General features: G+C 38.1%; 2 protein-coding genes across 2 annotated transcripts; both read left to right on the top strand.

Annotated features, from left to right (window-relative positions):
* The first annotated feature begins 1455 nt into the window (after positions 1–1455).
* Positions 1456–10994, top strand: LOC131161605 (uncharacterized). Its single transcript, XM_058117474.1, has 3 exons — positions 1456–1997; positions 10175–10435; positions 10546–10994. Exons 1-3 carry the CDS (start codon positions 1509–1511, stop codon positions 10732–10734), a joined length of 939 nt encoding a protein of 312 aa, XP_057973457.1. The 5' UTR covers positions 1456–1508; the 3' UTR covers positions 10735–10994.
* A 1290-nt stretch (positions 10995–12284) lies between these two features.
* On the top strand, positions 12285–13422 carry LOC131161606 (uncharacterized). The gene has a single exon (XM_058117475.1). The coding sequence runs from the start codon at positions 12346–12348 to the stop codon at positions 13042–13044; it is 699 nt and encodes a 232-aa protein (XP_057973458.1). The 5' UTR covers positions 12285–12345; the 3' UTR covers positions 13045–13422.
* The last annotated feature ends 2278 nt before the right edge of the window (positions 13423–15700 follow it).

The following is a 15700-nucleotide window of genomic DNA, read 5'->3' on the forward strand; positions in this document are numbered from 1 at the left end:
TCCATGAGTTTTCGAAAATTATCAAAAAATCTTTCGAGGTTTAATTTTATTAACAAATTAAACTTTCTGTTAGTTGGTTAATTAACCATGTCGAGTGAAAAAAGTAAAATTTACTCTTAATATATTGAAAATTTTATCTTTCATTCAACTTTGATAAGATAAATTAAAAAAATGATATTAATTTAATAAATTAAGTTAGAAATATTGTTTAGTTAAGTACATCCTATTTTGATATTGAACTTATAACTGAATCAAATACCTAAGAGCTAGTTGGGGTTAATCAATTGTCATAAGTATGACAAAATAACTAAACCATTATATTAAAAAAATTAAAAATATATAAAAAATAAATAATAATATTTAAGAAAAACTAATAAGAAAATTATATCATTTCAAAATATTATTATATACATTTCATGCGAATCAAATGACCAAATATATCTTTAAAAAATATAATATCGTTTAAAAATCAGCACAAATAAGTTGGTTTGTCAAATTGTAGTTCGATTTCTAGGACTAGTTGAATACTGTATTTAATAACATTAAAACTTGATTAAAATTAGGAAGAATTAGCTAATTATCTTAAACAAGGGTCAATCGATTAATATAAATTTAAAATTTTCTAATTCATTTGGCATCAATATTTTTAATATACATTTTTTTTATTAGATAGGAACTTTAGCCACCAACGAGTCTTTCGGACCCCCTAGTGTTGCACCAAATTTACGGATCAGCGTCCTCCGCCCCTAGATATCGCTGATCAAGGTAAAGTCCAGACGCTGATATGGATCTATGCATCAGTTAGACGTTCGAACAACCCGACCTTTGAGACACATCTCCATTATTATCCACGGTTCCCACTGACTCACAAAATAAACTCTCATCATTTACAGGTACCACTGACTCCATGATTTAATATACATTTTTAACACTATGTTTGATATGTTCTTGAGTTTAAAAATATTGGAATATATTTCATTTGTTTTATGATGATTGATGGGTTTAGTCCTTAAATTTTATGAAAATTATATCTAACAAGCATGTTGTTGTATTATAATTTTTATATACTTTTTATGATTTAGCAATTTTTATTTTTTATATATATTTAAAAAATTAGAATAATAATAAAATTTTTTACTTCAATTTAATCACTCAAAGCATTTGAATTGGGTAATTCAAGAATCACTTAGGCTTTTGATTTACATGGTCTTTTTTTCAAAATACTATATTGACAAATTTTCTTAATTTAATTTATTAAATTAATATAATTTAAAATTATCATTATAATTTTTTTTACATATACTTAACTTCAATTAATAAAAGATATATTTTTATTAATAAAATTAAATTTCAAGAAATTTTTTAATAACTTTTAAAAATTTAGAGTGAAGCGTTATATTTAGAAACCTAAATAATATCATATTTCGATATATATATATATATATATATATATATATATATAGTTCTTGAATTACAATATTTTTATAATTATTCTATTGAAAAAGGTAATGGGGGTTCTCCTCCGTCCTCCTCCGTCTCGCACCCCTCTCTCTATCTCCTCCAATCTGATGGCCTTAGCCGCCGCCGCCACCACCACCGCCTGCACTTCCAAGCTCCCGTCCGCAGTGCTTTTTAGTTCATCCTCCCCGCACCGCCTCAAGTCACCGCTGATTCCTCGCGCACTCGCCGCCTCAACTAGGCACTCCCATGCAACCTCATTATCCATATCTGTTGGTAAATTTAAGTGCAAGTCCACCGAAATTTCGGAGGTGGAATCGTCTTCGGCCTCCATAGACAGCGGTGGTAGCGACGATGGGATGAATTGGGTGCCGGTGGTGCCACTTGCGGCGCTGCCCAAAGGGGAGCGGCGCGTCCTAGTACAAGACGGGGAAGCAATTCTGTTGCTTTGGTACAAGGATGAGGTTTTTGCTATTGAGAATAGGTCTCCTGCTGAAGGGGCTTACACCGAAGGCTTGCTCAACGCAAAACTCACTCAGGTCTCTCTCTCTCTCTCTCTCTCTCTCAGACACACACACGAACATACATATTTCTACTCGTAGTTTTGCAATTTGGGCAAGAAATATATACCTGTTCTCTCTAGTTTTTGTTGATGCAATAGTATGGTTTTGATTGAATCAGTTTGGGATTGTTGTGATGTTTTGCCATGGGAGTTGAGAAGAAATAATGGAGGAGACGGCCCTGGCACTTGGCCATGTAGAGGGTCAGTTTCTCTACAATTTCTTGAAAGGTTATAGAAGCATCGATGCATATGGACCAGACATGATACGGAAATGACAGTACAACAACTTCAATAAACTAGGATAACAGTGGAAACAAACCTATTAAATTATTACAAAAATATGTTCAGGCATACTTTCAATAGTATTTACCTTTTGGAATCTTCTCTTCTTAAAAAAAAAAAAATCATATGTAAAATATTTAAGCATGACACTCATAAGCAGTACACAGATAAATATTCATCCACGAGCACTTATAATTTAATATTATAATCGATAGTTTGGTTAATTAAAGTATGAGAACATGGAGATTCCTCTAGATCTTGAGGTTTTGGGAACTCTATTCACCCCCCACCCCCCAACACACACACACACACACAGTTTCTGGAGGTCAAACATTGACTCAACACTTGTTAGGTATGTCCTGGAGTGCCGGTGAAGTGTTGGTGTCCAATACATGTTGGGTACTAACACCCTGATGTTTTGGATTGTTGGTGCTTCCCAGATTTAGGTTTATTTTGCAAGCAGCGAAAGAGGCTTGTCAATTAATGTCTGAGACAAATAAGAGTTGTTGCCCTTTGCAGACATTAGTTTTAAGTCTGGAAAATGGTTGCTTGCAGATGAGATTGCTGCTTTTGTTCTTCCTTTGAATGATTTGGATGGTATGTGCGTCTACTATCATTAAGCACAAATTGAGGAATAGCCCCACTATCCTAAATTGTTGTCCTTAAGATTGTGTTATTTGTGGCTCCTGTAGAAAAATAGGACATGGCGTCATTCAAGATTGCCTAAATATGAAAGCTATTGCCTTTAAAGTTCTATCCTAATGTGGGAATTTGCTTACCCCTTATAGAAAACCCCATCTTTTAATCAATATTAGAGGTAGAAAGCAAGCCTAAATATCAAGTTGGGGCATGGACTCAAGTTCTGGATGACATTTACTTAGTAGGTATGGTTGGGCCAAGTTACATGAGCCAACTTACTTGTAGGTTGTTGGTGTGTGTCTAATTGTCTCCTCATTTTTCTCTAATCTCTATATCTTCAGATTGATGACATGTCTAAATTAGTCCCTTTTTCCCTTTTAATCTATTCACCTTTGGATGAAAAGAGATTCTTACAGAGTCACTAGAGTGCAACTTATTGGGCATGCATATTCATCTCATCTTGGAGCACATTTTCTGTTTCTTTGGTGGACACCTCTGTTGGGTATGTGTATAAAACTGGAAGCTAACCATATAGTGGAAAGATTGAAATGATTGTTTTGTTTTGTTTTCTTTATGTAATATAGGCCAGTGATGAAGGATGACTAAAAAAAAACAGCACTTTAATTGTAATTTACTACTTTAGGGTTGTTGACGGTGGTTGGGGATTCAGAATGATTGTTTGAAATGTAGAGACGGGAAGGATTTCAAAGGACGATCAGATGTAGGTTTGGATGAAAAACAGTATGTGCAGGTGTTTGCAGAAATTCTTGAGATAAAGGAAGAGAAGGAGAAGATGAGAGGAAGAGACAGCTATGCAGTGACAAACTTTATGAAGGGCACAGAGCTTTAGATCCTCCATTCGTTCATTCTGTTCTCGATTTACTATTGCATGCATGTCCAAAGACTCCTATGATTGAACAACTTTGGGTACCATGTTAAGATATGAGTACATAAGATTGTGATTTGGCCTAAACTTGACGGTTTTTTAATCTTAGGCCTATAAATAGAGCCCAACACTTTTGGACTCAATATTATGACTCTTTGATCAAAATTACCAAAATATCATAGCATAAAAAAATTAAACAAGACAAATAAAACAAAACTAGCAACGTACTAGCTTAAAGAAAACAACAGCTGGCACTTGGTCATAATTAGACTAGTCTGCAGAAGATCCCAAATAGGATGTGCATCAAATTTAAACAACTAAGCCCTGAACGTATGATTCTTTGATGCTTGAATTTGTTTTTTCTCGAGCCGCCAACGGCTTTTGCAAGCTTAGGTAGCCAAGAACTTTATCTTCATTTAGTTTCGTTTTGGACAAATATAATTTTACAGGTTATTTCATGGAAGAAATCAATAATTGGGGCCGATCAAGTAGGGAGGTGGGAAGTTGGCTGTGGTTGAATTTGATTTATTGTTTTCTTAACCAAGAAATTAAGGCCTGTTTAGCCAAGGTTTAGGATATAGTTTTCTGTATCCAGAAAAATGGGATACAAAGAGTCCACAGAATTTGCACTTGTTGAAGTGTTTTCTGAAAACCGTTTTCGGAAAAATATCCAAAACCCCTAAAAACATAGGTTTTTATGAAACAATTTAAAATTATTTTCTGTGTTTTTGGATATATTTTTCTAGATGTAATGAAGACAGATGTACAGGGTATAACCCATTTTTTTTTTTTTATAATAATAGTAATAATGATAATAATTATAAAATTGTTACCTAGATCAGCCTTAATCAAATGCAGTTCCCTGTTTTCATTTCCAGGAATAATTTCAAAATAGCTAACCAAACGCTTTTTTGAGTATTAAAAAAGTACATGATACAATCCTGTTTTCATTTTCAGAAACAACAATGCTGAAACTTGATTTTGAATCCTTAACCAAATGAGCCCTAATAGATGTAGGTGAGAATGAAGTGGGAGGAAGAGTTGAAAACTGAGAAATGCGGAGAAGAGCTGAATTATTGCTTTGAATTGACTTTTGAGGGCAATGGTCTCTATTAGAGTGTGATGTCTCCAAAGTTCCAAACATAGACGGCAATTATATTTTCAGTATTGATACAACATAACCAAAAGTGGTGTTGCTGCTATTTCACCAAGTCTTCAGCCAAATCTTAGACTGAACTGCAAGTGGAATAGCATCATCCATCCAAGGAGCGCCAAGCCGCCAAGGAAGTTCTCTATGCAAACTACTCTGTGGTTGTAGCATCCATCAGGTCAAGGGGCCGATCCATAAAAAACTGTAACAGCCAGTTTGTGAATTACATTTATTCTCCTCTAGCTGGATGAAATGGAATAAGGCCATGATTTTCCATTCTGTAAAATAGCTTTCTTGGATGCTACTTTTATAATTGATGAAATCCTAAAATTTACTAATTTATGGTGTAATAAAGTACAACTAGAAAAATATCATGAAAATAAAAAATAAAATTAAAATAATATATTAATGTCCAAAATTTCAAAAAATCCCAAATGTCTTGAGTTTGAATTGTTGGCCTCATTTCTTATCTTGCAATAAGCCTGCTCAAGATTTGGGAGCTAAGGTCAATTTTTATTTTTATTCATTTATTATTTTGAAATGACCTTAAATTCCTCCTGTTTACTTGGTGTCTTGATGAATGTATAAAATGCCTACATCATGGCTGCAAGTGGGTTAAACTCTGGTAAATAATGAAATGGATACTGCTACTTTCAGTAACTCGAGCCTTGATGTCACGAGCTAAGCTTGTTCAGGGCATTATGCTTGCCTGTGACCGCTTATCTCGTGTGCTTAAGATGGGTTTCCATCATGTAAATACTAGTGTAGGGTTAATTTCTGTTAGTAGAGTCTTTGTAAGCCAAATAAGGCAGTATGACTCCTCGATCACTTTGATGTTTCCTAGTGTCAGGATGATAATTACATAAAAACCTCTTTAGGGGAGGGTGAGTGTTCATCAGTCATTGTAAAACTCACTAGCAATTGTCAACGTGCTTAGCGTACTTGCTTCCCTCGCTAAGTACAACATGTCAACGGAGGATTTGTTAATGAATTATGTTTGCTTCAATGTTTACTGCTTGCTTACCATGACTTTCATGAATTGATTACTATTTCCGCTGCTATCTGAATGAATGTTAATGAAAGTGTCTCGTGGATGAATGTTGGTAAACGATAGGCTGGCTAGTTAAGCAAGAGTGCTTTAGCTAGCGCCGCACAGCCCTTCACAATGGTGTGAAAATAGTCGGACCGTGACATTTGGTATCAGAGCCAAGTCGGTGACACTTGGTGAGAGCCCAAGGTTGAGTTGCTACGTGAATTCGATTGCCTTCGTTGTTGGATTTGGGAAGTTTTGGTAAGTGACCATGACACCAAACACTGCTGAGAGGATCAGCGTGCTGGAAGCACAGGTTGAGACAACAACCAACACTATGGCCGCGGAGGTGACTCAGATGAGAGAACTTGTTGATGAGGTGATGGGATCACAAAATCATCAAACAGGTTTGCTAGGCGACTTCTCAGAGGACTTTTGCCACACAATGGAAGCTTTGCAGGCCCGGATAGCTGATCTGGATGCAAAGGTGAATCTGATGGTTCTTGCTATGGGGAACTCTAACACTCCGGGAGTTAGCAAGACCAAGGTGCCAGAACCCAGGATGTATGGGGGTGCCCGAGATGCCAAGGAGTTAGAGAACTTCTTGTTTGATGTGGAGCAGTACTTTCGCATTGTAAGGATGGCCTCAGAACAGGCAAAGGTAGATACTGCGACCATGTACTTGGTTGGTGATGCCAAACTGTGGTGGCGTACAAAGTATAGAGAAATTGAAAATGGAAGCTGTGTAATTGATAGTTGGGTAGACTCGAAGAGAGAGCTCAAGGCCCAATTCTTTTCTGAGAACGTTGAGTATAATGCAAGGAGAAAACTGAAAGATCTCAAGCACACGGGGTCGATCAGCGAATATGTGAAACAATTTTCTGCTTTAATGTTGGATATTCGGGATATGTCGAAGAAGGACAAGTTGTTCTATTTTCTAGAGGGGATGAAACCGTGGGCAAGAACTGAACTTTATAGGCAAAGGGTTCAAGACTTGTCAACTACACAATCGGCTGCAGAACGCTTGACAGACTACGCTGGTGATGAGACCGTTTCGTCCAAACGGTTTGGCGAAGAGGGAAACAGTGGAAAGTCTTTCAAGAATAGCAAACCCAAGAGTGGGGGAGCCGACTCTAAATCATCAACCTCAAAGGAAGTTTCGTCGTCTCAAGGGTTCAACACACCCAAGGGAAAGGGTAAACTTGAGTGTTTCTTGTGTCAAGGTCCTCATAGAGTTTTTGAGTGCCCTCACAAAGCATCACTTAATGCTTTACAGGCTTTCATTGCAGAGCAGGCAGTGGAAGACGACGGGGAAGAGGATGATGCCCCAAGGGTGGGTTCAGTGCGGTTGGTGAACGCATTGGAAAAGTAGGCAAAAACATCGAAAGTTACACGAGCAAAAGGGTTAATGTTTGTGGACTTGAGCATAAATGGGAAGAGTTCTCGTGCTATGGTGGATACGAGAGCTAATCATAATTTTGTTTCGCAGTTGGAAGCAGGAAGACTCAATTCATCCTTAGAGAAGGATACAGGACGCATGAAGCAGTTAACTCTGTAGCCCAGCCTACTTTGGGAGTAGCCAAGCAAGTGGCTATAAAGCTTGGACAGTGGGAAAGTCATGCGAATTTCAAAGCGGTGCCATTGGATGATTATCCAATCATTCTAGGAATGAAGTTCCTAATGGGGACGAGGGCAGTGCTGATGCCTTCGGCTGGTTCCCTATGTCCGATGGGAGATCACTGGTGCATGGTGCAAGTCGTTGCAACGAAAGGAGACGATGGAAAGTCCCTTTCAGCCATACAACTCAATGAAGGATTCGGTAAGGGTGAGCAGACACGTCTAGCCAAGGTGGTGGTAGACAAAGAAGTAGGTCAAGAGCTAGAGCCTAGGACCATCCAAGCGGTGTTGGATGAGTATAAGGAGGTGTTGCCGGAAAAGCTGCCTCACAATTTGCCTTCACGACGGACTGTGGAGGATGAGATCGAGTTGTTATCAGGAGTGAAACCACTTGCTAAAGGGCCATGTCGGATTGCGCCTCGAGAGATAGTAGAGTTGGGGAAATAGTTTGATGAATTGGAAGCGGGATGTGTTCGCCCGTCCAAAACGCCGTTGGGAGCATCGGTGTTGTTTCAGAGGAAACATGAAGAGCATCTACGGAAGATGTTCGACAGGTTGAGGAGAAACAGTCTGAATGTGAAGAAGGAGAATTTCTCTTTCGCTCGGCGGAGCAACAAATTCCTTGGTCAAGTGGTTGAACAAGGTCGTATCTGGAGGGGTATGGAGAAGGTAAGGATGATTCAAGAATGGAAGATCCCCACGACAGTAAAGGAGTTGCGTTCCTTTCTTGGCCTTACTAGATACTGCAGGAAGTTCGTTGAGGGGTATTTGCGGAGAATGACTCCAATGACAGGACTACTAGGAAGGTATTATTGGCCGCACAGCGGGATGATGTGGTTGATTATACCAAAACTTGTCTCACTTGCCAACAAGACAAGGGGGAGCGGAAGAAATATGATACTTTCATGGCCGCACCAAAGTACTGTTTGGCAGAGGGGACGACACAATTGTTCCTTGTGACTATTGTGGGATATTGGGGTTTTCCCCAAGTTATTATTCGTGACCAAGATTTAATGTTTACTGATAACTTCTTGACAGAGTTTTTCAGGATATTTAGGTCACATCTTGACATCTCTTCGAGTTATCACCAACAGACAGACGGACAGATGAAGAGATTCAGAGAGCTGCTAGATGAGTACTTGTGCCATTTTGTCAACGATAACCAGAAGAATGACGTGCAACTACTTGATGTGGCTCCGTTCTGTGGCAACGCCCAAAGGCGCTCAACAACCAACAAGAGCCCTTTTGAGCTTGTTACAGGCCAGCTGCCACTGTTACCTCACACAGTGGGCGAGCCGTACAAACGAAAGAGTCCCAGGGCATACATCTTCACCAGTGAAGGGAGACAGAATGCAGAGTTTGCCCAAGCCTATCTAGAGAAAGCTTCTAAGCAGATGAAGAAGTGAGCAGATCAGGAGAGAAGACCGCAGTTTCATGTCAACTGCCTCAAGCCATTCAACGCCAACACAAACGACCTGAGCAGAAGTCAGTCAAACAGTGCAGAGTTGAAGATTGTGCAACTTGATAGACATGAAGTTGAAGAGATCCTTGCAGATAGAAAGTTCATATCCTCAAGGAAGAAGTGGCAGAAGTTTCTAGTGAAGTGGAAGTGCTTTGATGACAAAGAAATCAGCTGGATTTCTGCGGAAGATTTGAAGCCATTCGTGGACAAAGTTGAAGTGTACCTACCGCCAAAAGTCTACGAGGACGTTGACTGCATAAGTGGGGGAGAATGTCATGAGCTAAGCTTGTTCAGGGCATTATGCTTGCCTGTGACCGCTTATCTTGTGTGCTTAGGATGAGTTTCCATAATGTAAATACTAGTGTAGGGTTCATTTCTGCTAGTAGAGTCTTTGTAAACCAAATAAGGTAGTATGACTCCTCGGTCACTTTGATGTTTACTAGTGTTAGGATGATAATTGCATAAAAACCTCTTTAGGGGAGGGTGAGTTTTCATCAGTCATTGTAAAACTCACTAGCAATTGTCAACGTGCTTAGCCTACTTGCCTCCCTCGCTAAGTACAACATGTCAACGGAGGATTTGTTAATGAATTACGTTTGCTTCAATGTTTATTGCTTGCTTGCCATGACTTTCATGAATTTATTACTATTTCCACTTCTATCTGAATGAATGTTAATGAAAGTGCTTCGTGGATGAATGTTGGTAAACGATAGGCTGACTAGTTAAGCAAGAGTGCTTTAGCTAGCGTCGCATGGCCCTTCACAACGGTGTGAAAATAGTCGGACCGTGACACCTTGGCATGTGGAAAGTAACTCAGCATTGTATTTGTATGTAAGCATGTCCATTCTTGTTTCAAACTTTTTTTGAGTTACCCCTATGCATATGACTTTTAGCCATATTACAAACGGTGTCTTGTTATATTCTTTTTGAAACGATAGAAAGCCAAACCTGGTAATTTTTTTCCCAGATGGTTTTATGGTTTGCCCAACAGCAGATAGTACATATGACTTTTTGCTATAGTAGAAACAGTGCCATGATATTTTGTTGATACCATAAAAAGGCCATAACTGGTAATTTCTTTTCCCCAGGATGGTAGTATAGTTTGCCCAACAACTGATAGCACATTTGATCTACGGACTGGAGCAATCAAGGATTGGTATCCAAAGAACCCGGTGCTGAGAGCCCTTACACCTGCTTTGAGGACACTCTTTGTTTATCCTGTGAAAACAGATGATGAAAATATTTACATCAGCATTAGATCAGGTTTAAAATCTGATGCAGCTGCAGAGATTGTCTTTAGCGGGAAGGCTCAGCCTGGTGTAACTGCAACAGACGTAAATGTGGAGGAGGTAATTCAGTGACTTATTTTGTCAAATGAATTTCTGTTGACCCTGCATAAGTATGAAGGGGTTAGTATCTCCATTCTTTGGTTTAAACTGTTAAGTCTAATGTTTTATAGGTGAGAATGGTGATTGATGAAGATGTTGGAGGGTTTGGTTTCACTGGGAAGAATGAGTTGATAAATGGGAAAGCAGCTGTAATTGGCTTTCTATTGTTGTTAGATTTTGAACTTTTGACAGGGAAAGGTCTCCTCAAGGGAACAGGCTTTTTGGATTTTCTTTATAACGCTGCTGATGCTTTCAAGTAGGCAATGCTTATTTTCTCAAAGAAATGAGAACGAATTTGACAAGCAAAGAGGCAACCTCTTACGTCTATTTTATGTAAATCTCATCATTTGTTGTTCTTATCATTATTCTACATTTTTTTTCACGTGATTTAGAATAGTTTATGTTGATCACTAAAAAATAGGACTTGATCTCTGTCTATGTTTCGATTTTTTTTTTCCCACTTAAAGCTGCTGTATCCTGAAAGAAACAGGAATGCATATATAAGGAGTTAACTGCAAAAGTTGTCTGTGTGGATGCTAGATTATTTATTCTGCTTTTGGTTTTTGTTGCATGACATATTATTTTAATTCAGATATATGGCTAGTTTGGATCAACATTTTATTTGGGAAAAGGAAAGAAAATGAAAATAAGAAGGAAATTTATTTTTCCACTATATTTTTATGTCAAGTCCTATTAAAAATGAAAAATTATTGTAATATAATTTAAAATTAATAAAAATCAAGTCTTATGGATGTGTAAAATAAAAATCATCTTCATTAATTTGTGATATATTTTTTTCTCGTTTTTCTTGATAATTGAGTATGCGAAAGTGAAAAAAAAAAAAATAATTATATTTTCTTTTCTCTTTCCTAATATTTTTCAAGTTTCAAATAGATCGGTAGTGTTTTGGAATATGAATCTTGAGACTCATATTTGAGTTTGTTTGAATTTGGATGAAACTTGGTTATACTTTTATTCTCTGTTTTTCCTAAATTCATCTCTTGAAATCTATATTTCCAAACAGATTTTACTTGTCATTTGTGTTGACTGCTATATGTTGTGATCCGTCAATTCTAATCTAATTTCCATACTCTTGAGTCTTGAGTCTTGATGCAATGATCCGCTGTTTTTCATTTGTTTATTTATTTTGTTTGGTTATGAGAAAAAATTAAAAAAAATAAATAAATTAGACACTAAATAAAGAAATTAATTAATTAATTAATTTTACATGTCATTAACTTTTGTATCAGCTTGAATAGCGCTGTAAGGCAATGGAAAAAGAGATTTCGAGGAAAGTTTTGAGTGAAATGCAATTGTGTTTTTCATAGATTGCAAATCAAACACAAAATAAGAAACTCTATATAGACAATTCAATTCAATTCAATTTACCAATGATGCACCTCTCTATTATATCTTAAGTATTAACTTAACATCTTTGGTAGACTCGAGCGAACGTCCTTCATAAGTATTTTTCTACATTGTCCATTTTAAACCCGTCAATTTCAAATATTACAACCTAAAGCCTTGAACTCCAACAAGTGCTCATCATTGTGATCTCCTCTTGAGGCCCAAGCTTTCTCGTGTCAATAGACCTTTCCAAAGATTCAAAGAAGTACGCAGAGAGCAAAAACTCTCGTGAAGGTTTCCTCCTCCGTCATGTGAGTCCCATTGACATTTATTAAAACCACTTCCCCCTCACACACACACCGCTCCCCATTCAATCAGTTCACATTTTCTCATACGTCGTCCTCACACCGATCCTCCAATATCCATATATACACTGTACCCCTCCCCCCAGTGCCCCAGTCTCATCTATCCCTCCTGCCCAGCTGAATAGTCAATTTCTTCATAAAATATTTTCAAGATCGTCGATGAAGAAGAAAGGCATCAAAGCTTTGTGCAGCAACCACGCCTCAACCTCTACCCTCAACCAACCCAATCCACCATCCCTGGAGGACATGATTCTGCAGCTCCAATTACAAGAAGAACTCGCCAGAAAAGTCAATAATTATAATAATATTATTAATGCCGACAACGATGATAGTAATTATAAGCTCGCGTACTTCTTCAACGACGATCAACGCAGGAGGTCGTGCGTTAACAATTCCGACATCTTGCGCTCCGCCAAGAACGCCTTGAACCAGTACCCGCGGTTTTCCCTCGACGGCAAGGACGCCATGTACACCTCTTCCTTCTCCAGAAACGTCGTCCTGGGGGCTCCGGCGGTCGGTGCCGGAGGCAGAAAACCGGGTAACGGGTTTGGGGCGGCGGAGGGTCTGCCGCGGACGGTGGCGGGGGAGGCGGTGGTTTGGTGCGAGCCGGGGGTGGTGGCTAAGTTGATGGGGCTTGAGGCGGTGCCTGTGCCGGTGAGGGGAGGGAGAAGAAGGATGATGAGTTCTGTTATTAAGAGGCAGAATCTGAGGAGGAGATCGGTTGAAGTTGAAGGTCGTGAGTTAAAGGAGAAGAGATCTGGACGACGTCGTTCCTGCCCAAAGAAAACCGACTATTGCGTTTTGAAGCCGACGGTGAACGGAGCGGCGGCGTCGCCAACCGGCCCGCAGTTTCTTTAGATTACTTATTAACGAGTGTGTATATGCATTTCACCGCTAAAAAAATTAATATCAAGCACAGCCTGACTTGCGCAAGTGTAAGGACATATGATTTTGGTGACTGCATGAGCACAGGTTCCCTCAACTTGTTATTTGTAGTCTGTAGATGGGCACCCACCTACAAAGCACGAAGAAGAAGAAAAAAAATAAAAAAAAATGTTGAAGGCTACTTCAGTTTACAAAGACTCCGAATTTTGAGTAATGGACCCGTAACTTAGGTTATGTAGGATGCTAAACAGCATAGTCTAAATATTTCAAGCAGCATTATTCTTAGTTAGGAGTGGTTTTGAATTCAAGTTGGAATTGTAACTGTCCCAAAATTTAATTATAAAGGTAGTCATATGATTGCAAGTCCAAATTAAAATACACACCATAGTAGATTGTGGATCAATTATTAATTAATTCAAAGTTTTGACCACTAGATTATAAGTTGAAAGACTCCCAACCCCTTGTACTTGTAATTAAGACTAGAGGTTGGAACGATTGACTATCTATAAATAACCTTGTAATGGCATAAAAAGGACATATTGCCAACATATCTAGTGATCAACACTTTATGGTGACCTTGCACAATTTTTGTCCCTTAGGCTCCTTCCTTGTTCAATTTCCTTGAACTTTGCTCTTACCTTTTCCTCTTTGCTCTTGTTTGTTCTTATATCTATATCTTGTCACTTCTCTCATTTTTCTCCTTCATTTTGTGATGCTTACTTATTCTACGAGTCTCAAATCTCTCAATCCTCATCTTATAAAGCACCCCTTGCATAGTAGGGTACCCTATTCTTTTGAGGGGGTGGTGTGAGTTCCTAATCTCCTTCATCATGTTCCACACTCTGTGTCTCTTAAAAGGTGTTTATTTAATATAAACATCTTTAAAGCATGCCTCATGGAACCTATATATCATGTCGCTAGCTAGTTAACAAAGGTGTAGGAAAGGTTGTTCATGGCAACATTGAAGGAAAAGATGTAAATGGTGGCACTACTTATACTAAGAATTAGGATAATGTGGGTCTAAGAGAGGAGTTGGAAGATTTATAGTAGAATCAAGTTATATCTTCTCCTGTGCCATTGTTGCTCCTTAGGCTTACCAAGATCTAGTGATTATTTAGCGATAAGTGACCAAAGAAAAACAATACTCGGTTTGTTATACTTCTCAGGAAGTTATCACTATCATCAAGTGCATTCTAGAGGACTTTATGACAAAGATAAATTCTCACCATCCACAGGTACCGCTGGTTCTGTGAGTGTATTTACTTGGGATTGAACCCCTGATACTCTTTCTTACGTGCTGATGTCTTTCCACTGTGCCATGCCAAAAGTACATGTGAAAAGACCCAATATAACTTTCCCAGAGTTGAAATGTCATGCCCCGAACCCGGTAATGGGACCCAGGGGTGAATAAGTAATCTAATATGTCACTGTATCATACAAATCATTAATGACACGAAATAATGAATGAGGGTCCGACCCCATGGGGTACCCGTACACCCTATACTCATTCATATACATTACAGATACACAGCGAAAAAAGGTCTTTCTATACATATTCTATACCATACAAGAGTTTATACAAAGGAGTTTAAGCTCCATATAATACAACCTGGGTGTCAGTCAAAACCACAAAGACAACTCGATACAGTCCTAGTACTTACCCAAGTACCTCTCGCAGTACACTGATCACTACGCTCCTAACACAAGGACGCTAGTTCCGATTACTCGATGGACCTGAAAAATATGTACGTACAGCAGGAGTGAGACACCTCTCAGTAAGGAAGAATCAGGTTATATCGGTGTGTGACATATAAGTGTTATCATGACACACTAACATGCACAGTTCAAAATAGTTAAAACAGTTCTAGTACTTTCACAAAACAAGCAATATAATATGGTGTCGTCACACCCTTCGGCCGAAACCAAACTGTCCAGTGGTATTTCACACCCTTCGGTAAAAATCGACGATCTGGTGATATCTTACACCCTTTGGCAAACACTGGCAGTTTGGTGATATTTCACACCCTTTGGCAAACGTCGGTACCCCCGGTAACTTGACATAGTATCAACCCAGAGTGTTGAATCGGTGCAAATCTAGTGTTTTCACACCCTTCGGTAAAAGCAGCCCGATCTAGTGGTATTGCGCACTCTTCAGCAAAAGCCGGATTTCAAAACCTGGAACAATTCGGAACCCCGTTCCTATTTCATCAAAACACAACTCATGCATGTTCATATAACCAAACAATTCCACACCCATTTGATAATCTAAAATCATGATTTTCCAAACATATACAGTTTAAACAAGTCAAGACACGACCATCCCTATAACACAATATATATCACAATATATTTACGGTTTTCCAATAAAACCAGGGATGCAACCCAATACCCCATTTTTCCCAAAACTGTAACACGAAAAACCCATAATTTTACCCGTTAGATGTAAAAACCCCAAAAAGATATATATATAAAAGATTAGCGGATTGATTTCCAAAAAATAAAAAAATAAAAAAATATTATTATTAATTAATTAATCAGATTTTAAAAGAAAAAGAAAAAAAATAATTAATTAAAATTTATTTTTATTTATTAATAAAATATATTATTATTAATATTAATTAAATATATT

Source organism: Malania oleifera, chromosome 8 (genome assembly GCF_029873635.1).
Source record: "Malania oleifera isolate guangnan ecotype guangnan chromosome 8, ASM2987363v1, whole genome shotgun sequence".
In the NCBI taxonomy this organism is placed as follows: Eukaryota; Viridiplantae; Streptophyta; class Magnoliopsida; order Santalales; family Ximeniaceae; genus Malania; species Malania oleifera.

Excerpts from the sequence above, each read along its gene's own strand:
- LOC131161605 (XM_058117474.1), top strand. The coding sequence starts at position 1,509 with ATGGGGGTTCTCCTCCGTCCTCCTCCGTCTCGCACCCCTCTCTCTATC. Across the intron at positions 1,998-10,174 it reads TCAACGCAAAACTCACTCAG|GATGGTAGTATAGTTTGCCC; the intron begins GTCTCTCTCTCT and ends TCTTTTCCCCAG. Across the intron at positions 10,436-10,545 it reads CAGACGTAAATGTGGAGGAG|GTGAGAATGGTGATTGATGA; the intron begins GTAATTCAGTGA and ends AATGTTTTATAG.
- LOC131161606 (XM_058117475.1), top strand. The coding sequence starts at position 12,346 with ATGAAGAAGAAAGGCATCAAAGCTTTGTGCAGCAACCACGCCTCAACC.